At 37.5% G+C, this 14,553-nt stretch overlaps 1 protein-coding gene across 2 annotated transcripts in view; it reads left to right on the top strand.

Moving 5' to 3' along the window:
• Positions 1–12,979, top strand: part of LOC141437461 (protein yellow-like) — a 49,893-nt gene extending 36,914 nt beyond the window's left edge. For both annotated transcript variants that reach the window (XM_074100852.1, XM_074100851.1), the window contains exon 3: positions 8,263–12,979. In XM_074100852.1, the coding sequence (XP_073956953.1) occupies positions 8,263–9,377 (1,115 nt within the window). In that variant the 3' untranslated portion in view covers positions 9,378–12,979. The remainder of the gene's footprint in view (positions 1–8,262) is intronic.
• Positions 12,980–14,553: the final 1,574 nt, after the last annotated feature.

Below are 14,553 nucleotides of genomic sequence, written 5' to 3'. Positions count from 1 at the left end.
CACATGCCCAAAGTAAACAACTTTTCTTTACTTGAAGTCTTTAGAAGCTCAAGGTGCTTGCCCATTCTTTGCCAATTACTGCCACGTTTTGGTTACCAGGAAATCTTTAGAATGCGGCGGGTAAATCCATATTTCGAAGGCTTCCAACTTCTTCATGGTGTTCTGCGTAAGAATCCATGATTCGACTCCGTATAGCAGCACAGGACAGCATATTAGTTTGAGGCTCATGTTTTTGTCACACAGCTCCTTGTTCATCTTGAAGAACGCCGTCGATCGAGCCATCTCAATACGAACTCTGGTGTCCTGCACGTGATCATCATGTTCATTCAACCAGCAACCAAGGTACTTGAACTGAGTAACCCGTTCAACCTCTTCCCGTCTGATACGTAATGAAAAGTGTTGGTTTATTATGTTTGCTTATGACCATAAACTTTGTTTTTGCGACATTTATCTTTAATTAAGGCCATGTTATTGTTAGCGATATTCACACGATTCAGCAGTTCTTGCAATGATTCCAGACTATCGGAAATTAACGCTGTGTGGTCAGCATATCGGATATTGTTAATATATTGGCCGTTAATTATTACACCCGCCCGATTCAGTGTCAGCTGTTGCGGTCTTGAAGATCTCTGCGTAAATATTGAATAAAAGCGAAGACACAGCCCTGTCTTACCCTTCGCACAATTCTGGTGGGTTTTGTTAGTTCGTCATCCACTTTCACACTTGTAGTCTGATTCCATTTCTTTCCATTGATCACAGAGATCATGACGTATGCAGACGATTTGCGCTTTGTACGAGTAGCAGACTCCCCCAGGTGTAGAAGCAGGTGTAGAAGTCGAGGTTGAAGTATCAGTGATACTAATAGGCGTGGGAACATCTTCTTTTGATACAACAGGCGCATGCTTTGTTACTTTCACAGTAAATTCAATACCATCACTATCTTTAACAATCTGATAGAATTTATCTGATGACCACGATTGTTTCACGCTAACTTCTCGCTTAACGCGTGATGCTTGCCGATGAGTTTCTTTAAAATCGATATTGACTTTTAAAACAATCATATCATCACCACCATCACATAGTGACACATTCTTTATCTCGCTTTAAGATCTTTTTTAAGGAAACAGATATCCTAACCCTGCCGTCGCTTTATGTTTTGAAATAATCATGTATGTTAGGAAGAACATATGATTTTTCCCACTAACGTCGATAAGCAAAAGGCTACTAGAAACACAGGGAAGCTTAAAGTTCCATCTTACAGACTGGCTAAAACAAAAAGTCTTTTCTGGGGAAATTGCATACGTTTTTATAATAAAATTCCAAAAATATTACAAATGAAACGGATACAAAAATTCAGATCTATTGTTAAGAAGACATTAATATCAAAGCGTATTTATAAAGTTAATGATTATATCATGGACAGGGATATTTGGAAATAATTCCGATCCGCATTAGCGATCCCTTCAAATAGCGAACCTACTGTGTTAAAAATAAAGTTGTGTTAAATACTTGTGATGTATACATATCATTTAATAATATTGTAAATCTGTTTTAAAAAAAAAATTATATACCTCGTTGAGTTTCTTGCCGGATTCTCTCAGCAGAGGTTTTTCCGAACCGGTGGTAGATTTTTTTTGACATTCATAAGTGCTTGTTATAGCCTAAATTGAATAAAGATATTTTGACTTTGACTTTGACTTTGCATCAATTGAAAATTTTTTAAAGGTGTTGTACTTCCTTTCTTTGCCATTGTAATATTTAAGAACCATAAACCCTCCTTCATACTGCTATTAGCACCTTTACCTATCACAACACCTTGTTCTAATACATCTGCATGTATTATGTTCCACGGTTTAGTAGCACACGAAGGAAAATAATAATCATTAATGTTCGATGATATGATGATACTTCTTTTTTCAATATCCACCGCCGACTGTAGATATAACACCATCGATAACGGCAAAAGATTTGATAGAAATATTTTTTTCACTTACACACAACGAAACCTTCGAACCAACACTTGAAACATAAATGTATGCACAATGCGCTCGCATCGTGTTTTTATAGATGCATGTGCATGCGACCTAATTATTTCCCAACCCACATTTTCTGCTTATCAATAACAGCTTCTATTTTTGCAATTTAACAAAACTATTTCACAATCTTTCGACTTCCTTTATGATTACAAAAACATTTTCTGCTTATCAATAACAGCGCAATTTAGCAAAACTATTTAATCATTAAAAACATTTAGAATTGATCATAGCTTATCATAATTAGCAACATAACGCTCCCAGCCCGAGCCCCAGCCCGTGCCCCAGCCCGCGCCCCCCGCCCGCTGCCTGCATCCTCAGCACGAGAGGCTGCCCATCCGGCCTTATCTTATCTACTTCCGCTCCAACACCACCAACCACCAGCTCAACTAGACCCCATCCAACCATACTCACTACACCGAGAGAGAGCTCAAAACAAAACCACTTTTCACAAAACCACTATAACTTGAACCACTACTCACATACCCAACACACTTCACAGAGAGCTCTACTTACGCTGGAACGGATGTGGTCTAGAAGCCTTAATAATACCCTACTCAGCTGATTTCAGTCTTTGACAAAGTTTGTTGTTAATTCGGCCTGAAGCTCAGTGTCAAAAAGACCGAGGTGATGATGATGAGACACTGATCATAGAGCTGGATGAAATTAGAGTTTGGTATGGCTGAATGGGATTAGAGTTGGATGTGTTGAAGCAGGTAGAAAGTTCTACTATCTGGGGAGCACTATTACATCTAAGTGTGACCTTGATGCTGAGATCTACAGCTGCATCGGTCGGTGCTGCAGAAGCAGCATTTAGAAAGCTGTGTTCCGAGGTCTTCGACCTTAAGCTGACCACCAAAATTTCTATCTATATGGCAACTGTGCTGCCAAATATCCTATATTCTTCCGAGACGATGCGTATATATATCGGTGTCACATACGCATTTTGGATCGATTCCACCTTTAGTGCCTCCGAACCAACATGAAGATCAGACGGCCCTTCTAATATGGGTGAGGGAGAATATAATTTTAAGCTATGGTATTGAAATGTGGCAAGTTGGCAACGAATTAGCTAAGGAGTTGGTGCTACTTTAAAATTAATTAAAATTTTGTCACGCCGATTATACGCCGACCAATTTCATCGGCGGCGGCGGCGCGGCGGCGCGGCGCACATGTCTACAGTCAAAACACAGACATTCATTGCCCCGGAACGCATATTTGCCATAATTAATTTCAGATATTGCAAAATATTCACAAAATTATCCTAATTATAAATAAACCCGCGTAGCTCACCCAAAACTATGAGATTTGACATTTCGGAGACCTCACGCTACACTAGCGCCTCTAGTGGCGAATTCATACGCGATAGCACTCATTGAGAGAGCATGATACATGAACTTATCCGATAAAATGCGTACCAACCCGAAGGCTAATTTAACCTTAATTTGCAAGGAATAAAATATCGAAATAAGGTTAGAATTATAGTTTTTTGGGTAATTATGTGTCATATACACGGTAAAAATAGTAAAAAAAATCAAATGTCAATAGTTTTCAGAAAAACGTATGTCAAGTATGCTGGACGTTGCCAACTGGGCAGAGGACAGGACAATTGTTTCAATGTCTAGTATACTGGCCATTGCCAAAGATATGTAGTTTCCCGATTATTTGTTTTTAATCAAACAAAAGTATACAAAATGTAAAAATATTTATTAGAAAATCACTTTAAACAATCAACAAACTTACAATTGTTACATTCAGCTTATTTTAAAATTTTCTGTCGAGAAAAAAATACAAAAAATTTAAAATATTAACAATTTTCTGACAATCAAGACTGACAAACAAGTATCACTATCATGAGATCATTTTTTTAAACCTATAAATCTTCTTCAGTACTTTTTGAACCAAGTCAAAAGTCAGTCTTTTAAAATGAGCACAATAGACAAATCTTTTATTTACAATAGCGGAATGATAATAAATTTAGTATACTTCTACTTTGAAAATAATCATACTCTCAATGGAAATAATTGAAAAAAAAAAGACGCCTTCAGTTGCTAAAAAAAAGTCATACCGCTCTTGTAATTAATAACAAAGACTACATTACTTTCAGCCTCCAGAACAAGCCTATAGTACCGTAGACCACATACATGCGTTGCGGCAGGTTATACAGAAGACCGAAGAGTATAACCTCCCCCTTTGCCTTGCATTTGTGGACTACGAGAAAGCCTTCGATTCGATCGAGACTTGGGCTGTGCTGCAGGCTATCCAGCGGGTGCCAAGTTGACTACCGGTATATCGAAGTGTTGAAGTGTCTGTACGAAAACGCCACTATGTCCGTCCGACTACAGGACCAGAGCACGAAGCCTATTCCTCTGCAGCGGGGAGTCAGACAAGGAGATATGATCTCTCCGAAACTGTTCACCGCTGCATTAGAGGATGCTTTTAAGGTTTTGGACTGGAAAGGACGAGGCATCAACATTAATGGCGAGTACTTCACTCACCTTTGATTCGCCGACGACATTGTAGTCATGGCTGAGACTATGGAGGACCTCAGTGCTATGCTCGCTGACCTCAGCAAAGTTTCCGACCGAGTTGACCTAGAATGAAGAACATGGTCAAGACAAAAGTCATGTCTAATGTCCATGTTGTGCCAACTCCCGTAATAGTCGGAGGCTCTGCGCTCGAAGTTGTTGACGAGTATGTTTACCTAGGACAAACGGTCCAGTTAGTTAGGTCCAACCTCGAGAAAGAGATCACTCGTCGAATCCGACTCGGCTGGCAGCGTTCGGGAGGTTTCGCAGTGTCTTTTCATCCAAATTACCGCAGTGTTTGAATTCAAAAGCCTTTGACCAGTGTGTGTTGCCAGTGATGACATACGGATCTGAAACACGGGCTAACGATGGGCCTCATGAGGAAGCACAAAGTCACTCAAAGGCTATGGAGAGGGCTATGCTCGGGGTTTCTCTGCGGATATGATCAGAAATGATGATATCCGCAGTAGAATTAAGGTTACCGACATAGCCCGAAGAATTACGAAACTGAAGTGGCAATGGGCGGGCACATTGCTCGCAGGACTGATGGCCGATGGGGTCAAAAGGTTCTCGAATGCAGGTGTTCAAAGTCAAAGTCAATGTCAAAATATCTTTATTCAATTTAGGCTATAACAAGCACTTATGAATGTCAAAAAAAAACCTACCACCGGTTCGGAAAAACCTCTGTTGAGAAGAATCCAGCAAGAAACTCAACGAGGTATTTTTTTATTAACACATGTGATGCGGAAGGTTTAGCAGGAGATGCCAATATGGAATAGACGACAGACTGGGTATATTCTCTTAATTTATTCCCCATTAAGTGTATAACCTCTCGTATTTTAGGTGATAGAAGATTTACTTCACAGTTATTACTTTGGTTTGTATCTATATCTTTGTCGGAATCTTCTCCAAGTAAATTAAGTCGTTCCAATGAGGAATTAATAGTAGGAGCGTCTGAAGAAGTGCTATTTCTTCTAAACTGTGATATTTCTTCTTCATCTGAACTAGAACTGTCTATATCTGATATAGCATTGACTCGTGGAATCAATCCGACAAGTTTTCGGCCTCTCGAAAAGTTGTGGATCACCTGAGACCAAACGATTTAATAATTAATTACCCATTTCTATAACTACAAAACTTACAGGTAGCTTTTTCGGTCATTTCAGTCCAAAATTTCAAAAAAGGCTCAACCGATTTTGAAATCTTGCTAAGAATGACCACTAGAAAACTTGTTTTCAAATAAAAAAAAAACACATTCAATCGCTTCACTCGTTTAAGAGCTACGTTGCCATAGACAGACAGACAAAACCTACACACATACACACGTATACCGGTTAAACTTATAAAAGTAGTTTTTATTTCACCTTACTCATATTTGGCAAAGTGCATTATACTGGACATGCCAGAAGTTTATAAAATAACTACATCATTGGCATTGGGAAGTATGCTGGACATAGCAAAAGCAAGTTAAAACGTTGTGCAGTTGGCAACGGGAAGAATGCTGGACGTAGCAAAAGCAAGTTAAAACGTTGCGTAGTTGGCAACGGGAAGTATAATGGACGTTATACTTTGCAAACGTTAAACACACAAACAGAACGTGTTCTTAATGTCAACTATAGTGAAATATGTTTTTTAACTATTACTTAATATCACAATGGCAATAACTTATAACAATTTCATACAAAACCAAGAAAAAAAATCCACTTACCGGGAGCCCGCTAGACGCGACCTTCCTCCTCTGCATCTTGGCGGCCACCGACGAACACTTAGCGTTCCCACCGGCTTGATACATTTTTTGGTGAAATAATATTAGCATTTAATTAATTTATGCTACTTAAAAAAAAACTCCATGTTTTAATATTACGTGTAGATTTATTTTTTTAGAATGTCCAGTATTCTTCTCGGTGCCAAATTAAGGGTCAGAGAGTTTTCCTTAATAATGCCTTGATGACATAGACATTCTGCTAATGCATGTAATGGTCATTAGAAGAGCACTCGACACTTACCTTACTTGTTTATATTTTAATTTATTCTTGCTGCTACAGGAAAAACTTGATTTGCAAATTTATTATTACCTACGGCTTAATAATACAGGACATTTGGCTTGAAAAAACAAAATATGAAAGGGTTATTTAGATATGTTCAGTTACGTGGGTGCACACTCACCGGGGTTCAGCTGAAAACCAGCGCTGCAGCTCTGGTTACAGGGCTACGGCACATGCTGAGCTGAGTCCTTTTGGCATCACACTACAGCACAACGTCTCTAATTTTTCTCTTCTCCTATTTATGTTTTTACTGTGTTTTTGTTGTGATGTAGTGTGTTTTTATTGTCAATAAATGTTGTGAGTTTTAGTTTGAGATATATTATTTGGGTTTCCCTGTATGACTCAATTAAGAATAATTGTCTCAAAGGGCTCTATTTTCTTGGAAGTCATGTTGTATGTTTCACTTTCGTTGTTTACGAAAAAGAGAGAGAATACGGTATTTGACAACTCCTGATTTTGCCATATCTTAATAATATTATGAAAATATAGATATCAGATTTTGTTTAGCGAAGAGAAAATTTAAATCTGATGAAAATTGGATTTATAGTGATTTTTTGAAAAAATATATATATACCTGTCTCTTCCTCAAACGCTTTTCTCTATGCAGCAAGTATGGCGGTACTGGCGTGTGACGTCACATGCCAGATGTCTTTCTCTGTCTAATCTTGAATTTCAAACCTTTATAACTTTGTTATTTGTAAAGGTAGCTTAAAAATTGTTTTTTTATTCGATAACAGACATTGTGTAGTTTTAATTTATAAAACATATACAAAATAGTAAAATACCGTATTCAACCGTTTATGATAATAATATATTGTTTCAAAACTTTCACGGTTTGCTCACTTATTTATTTTTAATTAATACTGCACCTGAACTAGCTTACCTACATCGTTAATAAGTGCGTGATCAGAGAGCTACTCTGAAATTCGAAAATCGAATTTCGTCTCGTACCGTCCCTCTCACTCTCGTATTAAATAGTATAAGCGTCAACGGGATGGCAGGATACGAAGTTCGAATATTGCACTTCTTAGTATAGGGCCAGATACTTTTAATCATGTTCACAGCTTCGATATTTATGGCGACCGTACCTAGGTAACACTTAACACACGTAACACACTAGGTAACGCACTTTCACTGAGGCATAACGGAGCCAGTCAGTGTAGAGGGCCTAGAGGGAGATGGATATGGTTGTCAACTAATGACTGTCGATTCTGCATGCTTAACTCGCTCCAATCTTGGAACACACATCGTAATACTAACCTGGGCGTCCAATTTCTACACATTATAAATTATTAACTATTCACGCTCTGATAATTTACGCTACTCATTAATTTTAAATTCAAATAGATATAATATGCTGACGAAATACGACAAAAACAAACATAAAGAAATCTCTTTCAGGCAACCTTGTATTTTTAACCTTCAGTTTATACGTAGGTACATATGATTTTCAATATTTGTAAGAAGAGATTCGATCAGAGTCTTAATCACACGCCTTCAACCTTATTTTACTCACCACTCTAGATTTTCTATAGCACCCTTTACTTATTTCTTAAGTAACGCTTCTTATTTTTCAATGTCTTCAATGACCACAAGAGCTGGTCATCACTCACGTTGAGAATCTATGCTCTAAATGTTGTACTTCTTTAATTTCAGATAACACCACAACTTCACCGAAGCTGATCCCTTATCCCAGCTGGGCGGCACACTCTATCGGAAACGACGGAAAACCGCCGGAGATCATCTCCCCTTTCCGGGTCAGAGTCGACAAATGCCAGCGTCTCTGGGTCCTGGACAGCGGAAAGATGGGCAGCCTGGATCCAAACGCCACCAGACACACACCATCTATCATAGTCTACGACTTAAAAACAGATAATCTCCTTAGAAGATACCAGTTCCCTGCTGACCAGGTCAAAGAAGAATCGGGTTTCGCAAACATTGCTATCGAAGATGGAGACTGCGATAACACCTTTGCGTACGCGGGTGACGTCGGAAAGGCAGGTATCGTCGTTTATTCCTGGGAAAAGAACGAGTCCTGGAGGATCACGCACCATTACTTCCACCCTGACCCTTTGGCGTGTGATTTTAGCGTAAAAGGCTACAACTTTAGCTGGACTGATGCCATTTTCGGCATAGGCATCTCAGCACCCAACTCTGACAATTACAGCACGATCTACTTCCACCCCATGGCCAGTTACAACGAGTTCTCAGTTTCCACTGAGTTTTTAAGAAACAAAAGCCTAGCTGACGCTAACTTCAACGCGTTCAAACTCTTGGGCAGCAGGGGACCCAACGCGCAATCCAGCGCTGCTTTCGTTGACCCAAAAACTGGCGTTCTCTTCTACTCCCTCGTCAACCTAAACGCTGTGGCATGCTGGAGGACGTCAAACAAAGAGTACACAATGAAAAACCAAGGCAGAATTTCTATGAATGACACTACTATGATCTATCCTACTGATATTAAAGTAGATTACAACCAAAACCTTTGGATTCTATCTAATAGACTCCCGATTTGGATGTATGGGAAATTGGACCCTGCGGATGTTAACTTTAGGGTTTTTACTGCCCCTGTTTTAGATGCTATAAGCCACACGGCGTGTGACGTCACTCCTAGGTCGGATATCTTGGATAAGTTTGTAAAGAACGTCAAAAATGCGACAGCTAAGATAGCTGCTAAAATAAGACCTAATTCGGGAGCCTCATTCATGCCCATGTCTTTTGTATCGTTAGTATTATTAAGTTGGCTTGTTTCTTCCACTGAGTCGAATTGAATAGTATGAGTGTAGCAGTGGCGAAGCATCATAATAATATATTTGCATGGTAAAACCGAAGCAAAATCGCTTACATCTTTCACAAATCCTGAACGTCCTGTTGTCCTATTTTGTAAATATTAGGCAAGTCCGTGGAAATCGGGTTCTATAGACGCTTCGCAACTGGAGTGTAGTATGTTCTTGGAAATAGGTTGCGTAGGCCAGCCAGCTGAGTTAGAGCTAGGGTTGCCTCTATACTGTTAAACAGTATTATACCGTTTTTCACAACATTATACTTTTTACTGTTGAACTTAAATAAAGTATGTAAAACTGTTAACTGCCTAACACTAAGAACACACTAAGGGTCTGTTTCACCACTTGTCGACTAACTTTAAGTGACGGATATCAGTGATGCCGTCTCTGTTTGTTTTGTCTGAATAAACAAAGACGGCTTTACTTTTATCTGACACTGAGTTAGTCGACAGGTGGTGAAACAGGCCCTAAGTCAGTGCAGCATAGTGAAAACAGAGGTCTTTCAGAAAGAATCTGCCAATGTATTTATAAAAAATTTAGCTCCTTATTTATCTTAATTTTAATTTTATCCTGACGAGGTCTATGAGGTTTTTAAAAATGATACTAAATTGATAAGTTGTGCGTCGAGCACCTATAAATTTGTCTTTAAAACATGAAAAGATGAAAATACTGTTCATGTTTCTAAAATACTTTTATATCCCTTCTCAGACCCAAATACACTTTATTTCTTGTAGAAAAAAGTTGGCAACCCTAGTTAGAGCACTGAATTTCGACAGCTGCTTAGAATTTTAGTAACTTAAAGACGAAAATAATTATTTATTTTAGGACTTTTTGACACCATTACTTAACTAAAAATTCCAGAACACTGGCCTTATCGCCGAGCGTGTGACGTCACCGTACAATTTTTTGCAGCAATTGCGTTTTAGCAGGTCATAAAAAGAATGTCAATAGAGAATATGTATGGATTTTTTTTTTTAAATAATTTAACGTGACACAAAAGTGGATATTAAATTGAGTAAGTTAAATCCGGCCACGCGCGAGTTGAACTCGCGTGGAGAGGGTACCGTACAATGCCAAAGTCAAATGTTTTCCTCTTTTTTTCTAAATAATTTTTAGGTGCTTTTTAAATTTATACTAAATATCACATTTGAAATCCTCACAGTAAGACGCGAGTTAACTACTACTAACGCTATCTAGTGGTGTTTTAGTGAACTATTTTCCGTAAGTGAACGTATTATGTTGTTTACCACTTTATTTTCGATTGATAGAATTCTTATAGGTTTCCTGTAATCTACAAGCAATGATTCATAAGGCTCAGTAGTTTCGGAGATCAGGGGGAAATCAAAACTATTTATTTGACAATAATAACAAAAATATATTTGAGATCCTCATAACGAGTCCTATCATTTTGTATAAGGGTGAAGACCAAAAAGTTGCACACCGTTAAAGCTGCGTTAGCAAGTATTTATAATTACTATTATTTTTTTCCATTGTGACACGAAAATTATCCATACAAATTTTGTATAATGTTCATGGATTTTTCCATTGTCCAGCGGTTGTAGACCCACGGCTCAGTCAGTTATGAAGGGAGCCGGGGGTCTTCCTCGATTAGTTCTAGGCGGGAGCTTCTTAACGTCAGTGTCGCACGCTATAACAATAATTTAAACTAAAAAATGAATTCTTCGTGTTTTTATAATATATATATAAAAAAAACAACATCGTTTGTCAAACAACAAATGTTTATTGAACAATGTTTTTCCATCATATTTTTCGGATAATTTCGTTTTTATATTGCCTTCTCAATCAGCATCATTAAAATTCAGTAAGATAGTTGAGATAGCAAGATAAATACGTATCTTTCCGACAAAAGACGAGAGCAAAACATTATTCACTACATTCCTGCGTATTCCCTATTGATTAATGGTGCCAAAATAGCCTACCGTATCTCTTTCTTTCATTAACATCGTTGGTCTAGTCGGCTTACATGAATGTTATAATAACATAGTACAAGTACTTTTAAAACTGGTTATACCAGACAAAATGTACAAATCGATGTATTTTCCTAGAGCCCTCCTAACGCCATCTATGTTTTAGAGTACACAACTTTGCTCAATAAATAAAAGGACTCTTATTTTTCGCAGAAAATTGTTTCGCCGTTTATTAGTTCCCAAGCAACTTTTCGCAGAGTTTCATTTCGCCGAATGATCACTTGCCAACTTATCAAAAGATTTAGTTTTATTTCCCAACCTCACAGTTACCAACTGTACGTTTGGTCTGTTTGTTATAAAGTCACTTTTCAAAATGACAACTTTCGTTTAGTAGAATGTTTTGGTTGGCATAATATTCATTTCGTTGTACAATGTTTCCCAAATGTTTTATTGAATAAGGGTTTCATTTAGTAACTATGTAATAAGCAATGTATAAGCGCAACATTGTTGTTGTGTTTTTATTTGTGCACTAATAAAGCGTTTGTGATACAATGTTTGACCTATTGATAGAATACGGCAATGATCACGGTATCAGGCTTTACCAAAAGTGTGTGTTAGATTTCGAAAAAGCTGCAACTACTGAGTCTTCGATCAAATTTTGAAAACAACTATTTAATGCCATTTTCTGTTCAATATTGTTTTTCATTAGACTCATGTTTTGGATATTTAAAAATAAATATTTAAAAATAAAAATACGATTCTGCTGCTCTCGCTGCTGTGTGCTCACGGTTAACCTAAAAAGCTCCTCCTCGCTTCGCTCGTCGTCGCACCTAACTGGACTTTGTCACACATTACATTTCTGTTGCTATGCTTATTACTATGCTCTATTTGTTATTCGTATTGCCAATTGAAAAAATGGTGTGTAAATCTTACTTAGTTTAAGTAAAAAGTTGGCTTATGTACGAAAAGGGAACCATTGCACTGACGAAACGTAATTCGTTCTATAGTTGTTTGACCTAGTGAAAGATTTGACAAATGATAAGTGGTTTTCCAAACGTTTTGAGTCATTATGATATTCTGCTTTATAATAATTCGACCAAATGACACGTTGTCATATGAAAATTTGGTAATAGTTGTCAAAGTGAGTCGTCGACGAAGCGCTGGTTGGCAAGTGATATTCGGCCAAATGAAATAAAAGATTATCTCTATTGCCCCAAATTTCATACGAAACAATTTCAACAAAACAAAATAATGTTTTGTCATTGGGATTATTCTATATGTCATTTTGGGCGATTTTTTTTGACCATCTTTTAGTTATATCGACTCATTTTTTGTTCTATGAATAATCATGTAAATTTTAAGACATTACTTCAAGTTATTTGTTGTGAGTTGTTGATCACAGAATCACTTAATATGCTAAATACCCGTAGTAGTTATTGTTAAGACTTTAATTTATTTGAAAGGAGCAGCCATAACGGAGAAATTTTTGTCGTTACCGCTTTATTTATTATTGTAAAATAAATGCAAGTAGTTACAGTACTTGCTGCCTACGTATGTGCCTTGAAAAGTGATATGGTATTCCATTAAATTAATTTAATTGTAATAAACAATGCTGTTTGCTGTAAATATTTTGAAGCGCTGTAAATAAATGCTCGCAGCTTATATCGTGTCATAATTTTTCCTCACAATTTCTGTTTAAAATACAAACAAGTATTGATCTTGTTGTAATTTTGTCATTGTCATTAAGTTACCTCGTGTATTTATGACCTTTTTATGACACACCGTCGTTATAGGATATGGAACATCGAGCGCCATCTACACTTTTTTGTCGATAACTGCATGTACAAACTAACGTTTGTACTATCGGGTATCACAACGCGTGGTGACATTGTTATCGCATCTACGTTCTAGAGTCAACTCGGTAAGATAGATGGCGTTAGTGACCGTAGAGTTAAGGAGAATTGAAGTTTACACATGAAAATAATAAAACACAGGATAATAAGATGTACAAAGGCGAACTTATCCCGTAAAGAGATCTCTTCCAGTTAAACTTTGAACGATTGACAGGATCAGACACAAGAGTAGAAACTGGGCCAATCAAGTTTTTTACCGACACTAATCTGTCCGCGACATTTTTCAAACAATTGCAGATTTTTGTAAGTAAACATGTTTTTTCTGTAATTTTAATAGATGGTGTATATGAATATGCCATCCTACGTAAGTTCAACCTATTAAACCGTGAAATATCTTTTGGTAACGCTAGAGACAATTTTGGTAACGCAGGAGACACCCAAAGTGTCGGTAAAATAGTTGATTGGCCCAACTAAGAGTACAATGAAAAGATAAAAGAAACGAAATTTTAAATTAACTCAAACAATCCATACTTCCATACTACCTACTAATATTATAAATGCGAAAGTGTGTTTGTCCGTCTTTCACGCCGTAACGGAGCGACGGATCAACGTGATTTTTGGCATGGAGATAGTTTATGGGCCCGAGAGTGACATAGGCTACTTTTTATCCCGAAAAAATGCACAGTTCCCGAGGGAACAGCGCGCGATAACCGAATATCACGCGGGCGGAGCCGCGGGCAAAAGCTAGTTCATTATAAATACACATACATATATAGGTACACTCTAATACAACGCTCGCTAATAAGCGAGCATAAGCGCTTTTCTCGGTAACGCGTGGAGGTATCAAGTTGAGATGAATGAAGCTAGTAGAAAAGTATTTTCAAGTTTTTTGCAGTCGGTTCTGTTTTTATTACAATTTTTTTTTGAGTCCGTTTTACTTTTTTATTGAGATTTTACTTTATTTCAAGTCTTACTTTTTAGTGATTTGTTGCCAAAAACATCTCACAACGATTCCATTTAGCACAAACACGGCTTACTTACATTGTTTTATGTCATGAGAGTTCCGTTTTTTTAAATCGGTTAAAATACCAAAACATTCTCCTAATAAAATGTAAGTAACTAATACTCTTCTGTCGGTACAAATACAAATCGGTTCAGCCAAACCCGAGATATTTGCGGACAAACATATCGTGTGTTGGATATCCTGGCTCCAGCATCAGCTCATCGTGTTGCCACCACTGCATTGTATGAAGAATCAAATACTGATCAAAAGGAATCAAACACGACATATCTGCTATTATTTTTTCATGAGTATACTGGTGTGCTGGATATACTGGCTGCAGCATCAGCCGATTTTGATAAAAAAAGTCTAAGAGCCATCGT

This window comes from Choristoneura fumiferana, chromosome 17, assembly GCF_025370935.1.
Source record: "Choristoneura fumiferana chromosome 17, NRCan_CFum_1, whole genome shotgun sequence".
Lineage (NCBI taxonomy): Eukaryota > Metazoa > Arthropoda > Insecta > Lepidoptera > Tortricidae > Choristoneura > Choristoneura fumiferana.
This window is presented reverse-complemented; position numbering and strand designations above follow the sequence as displayed.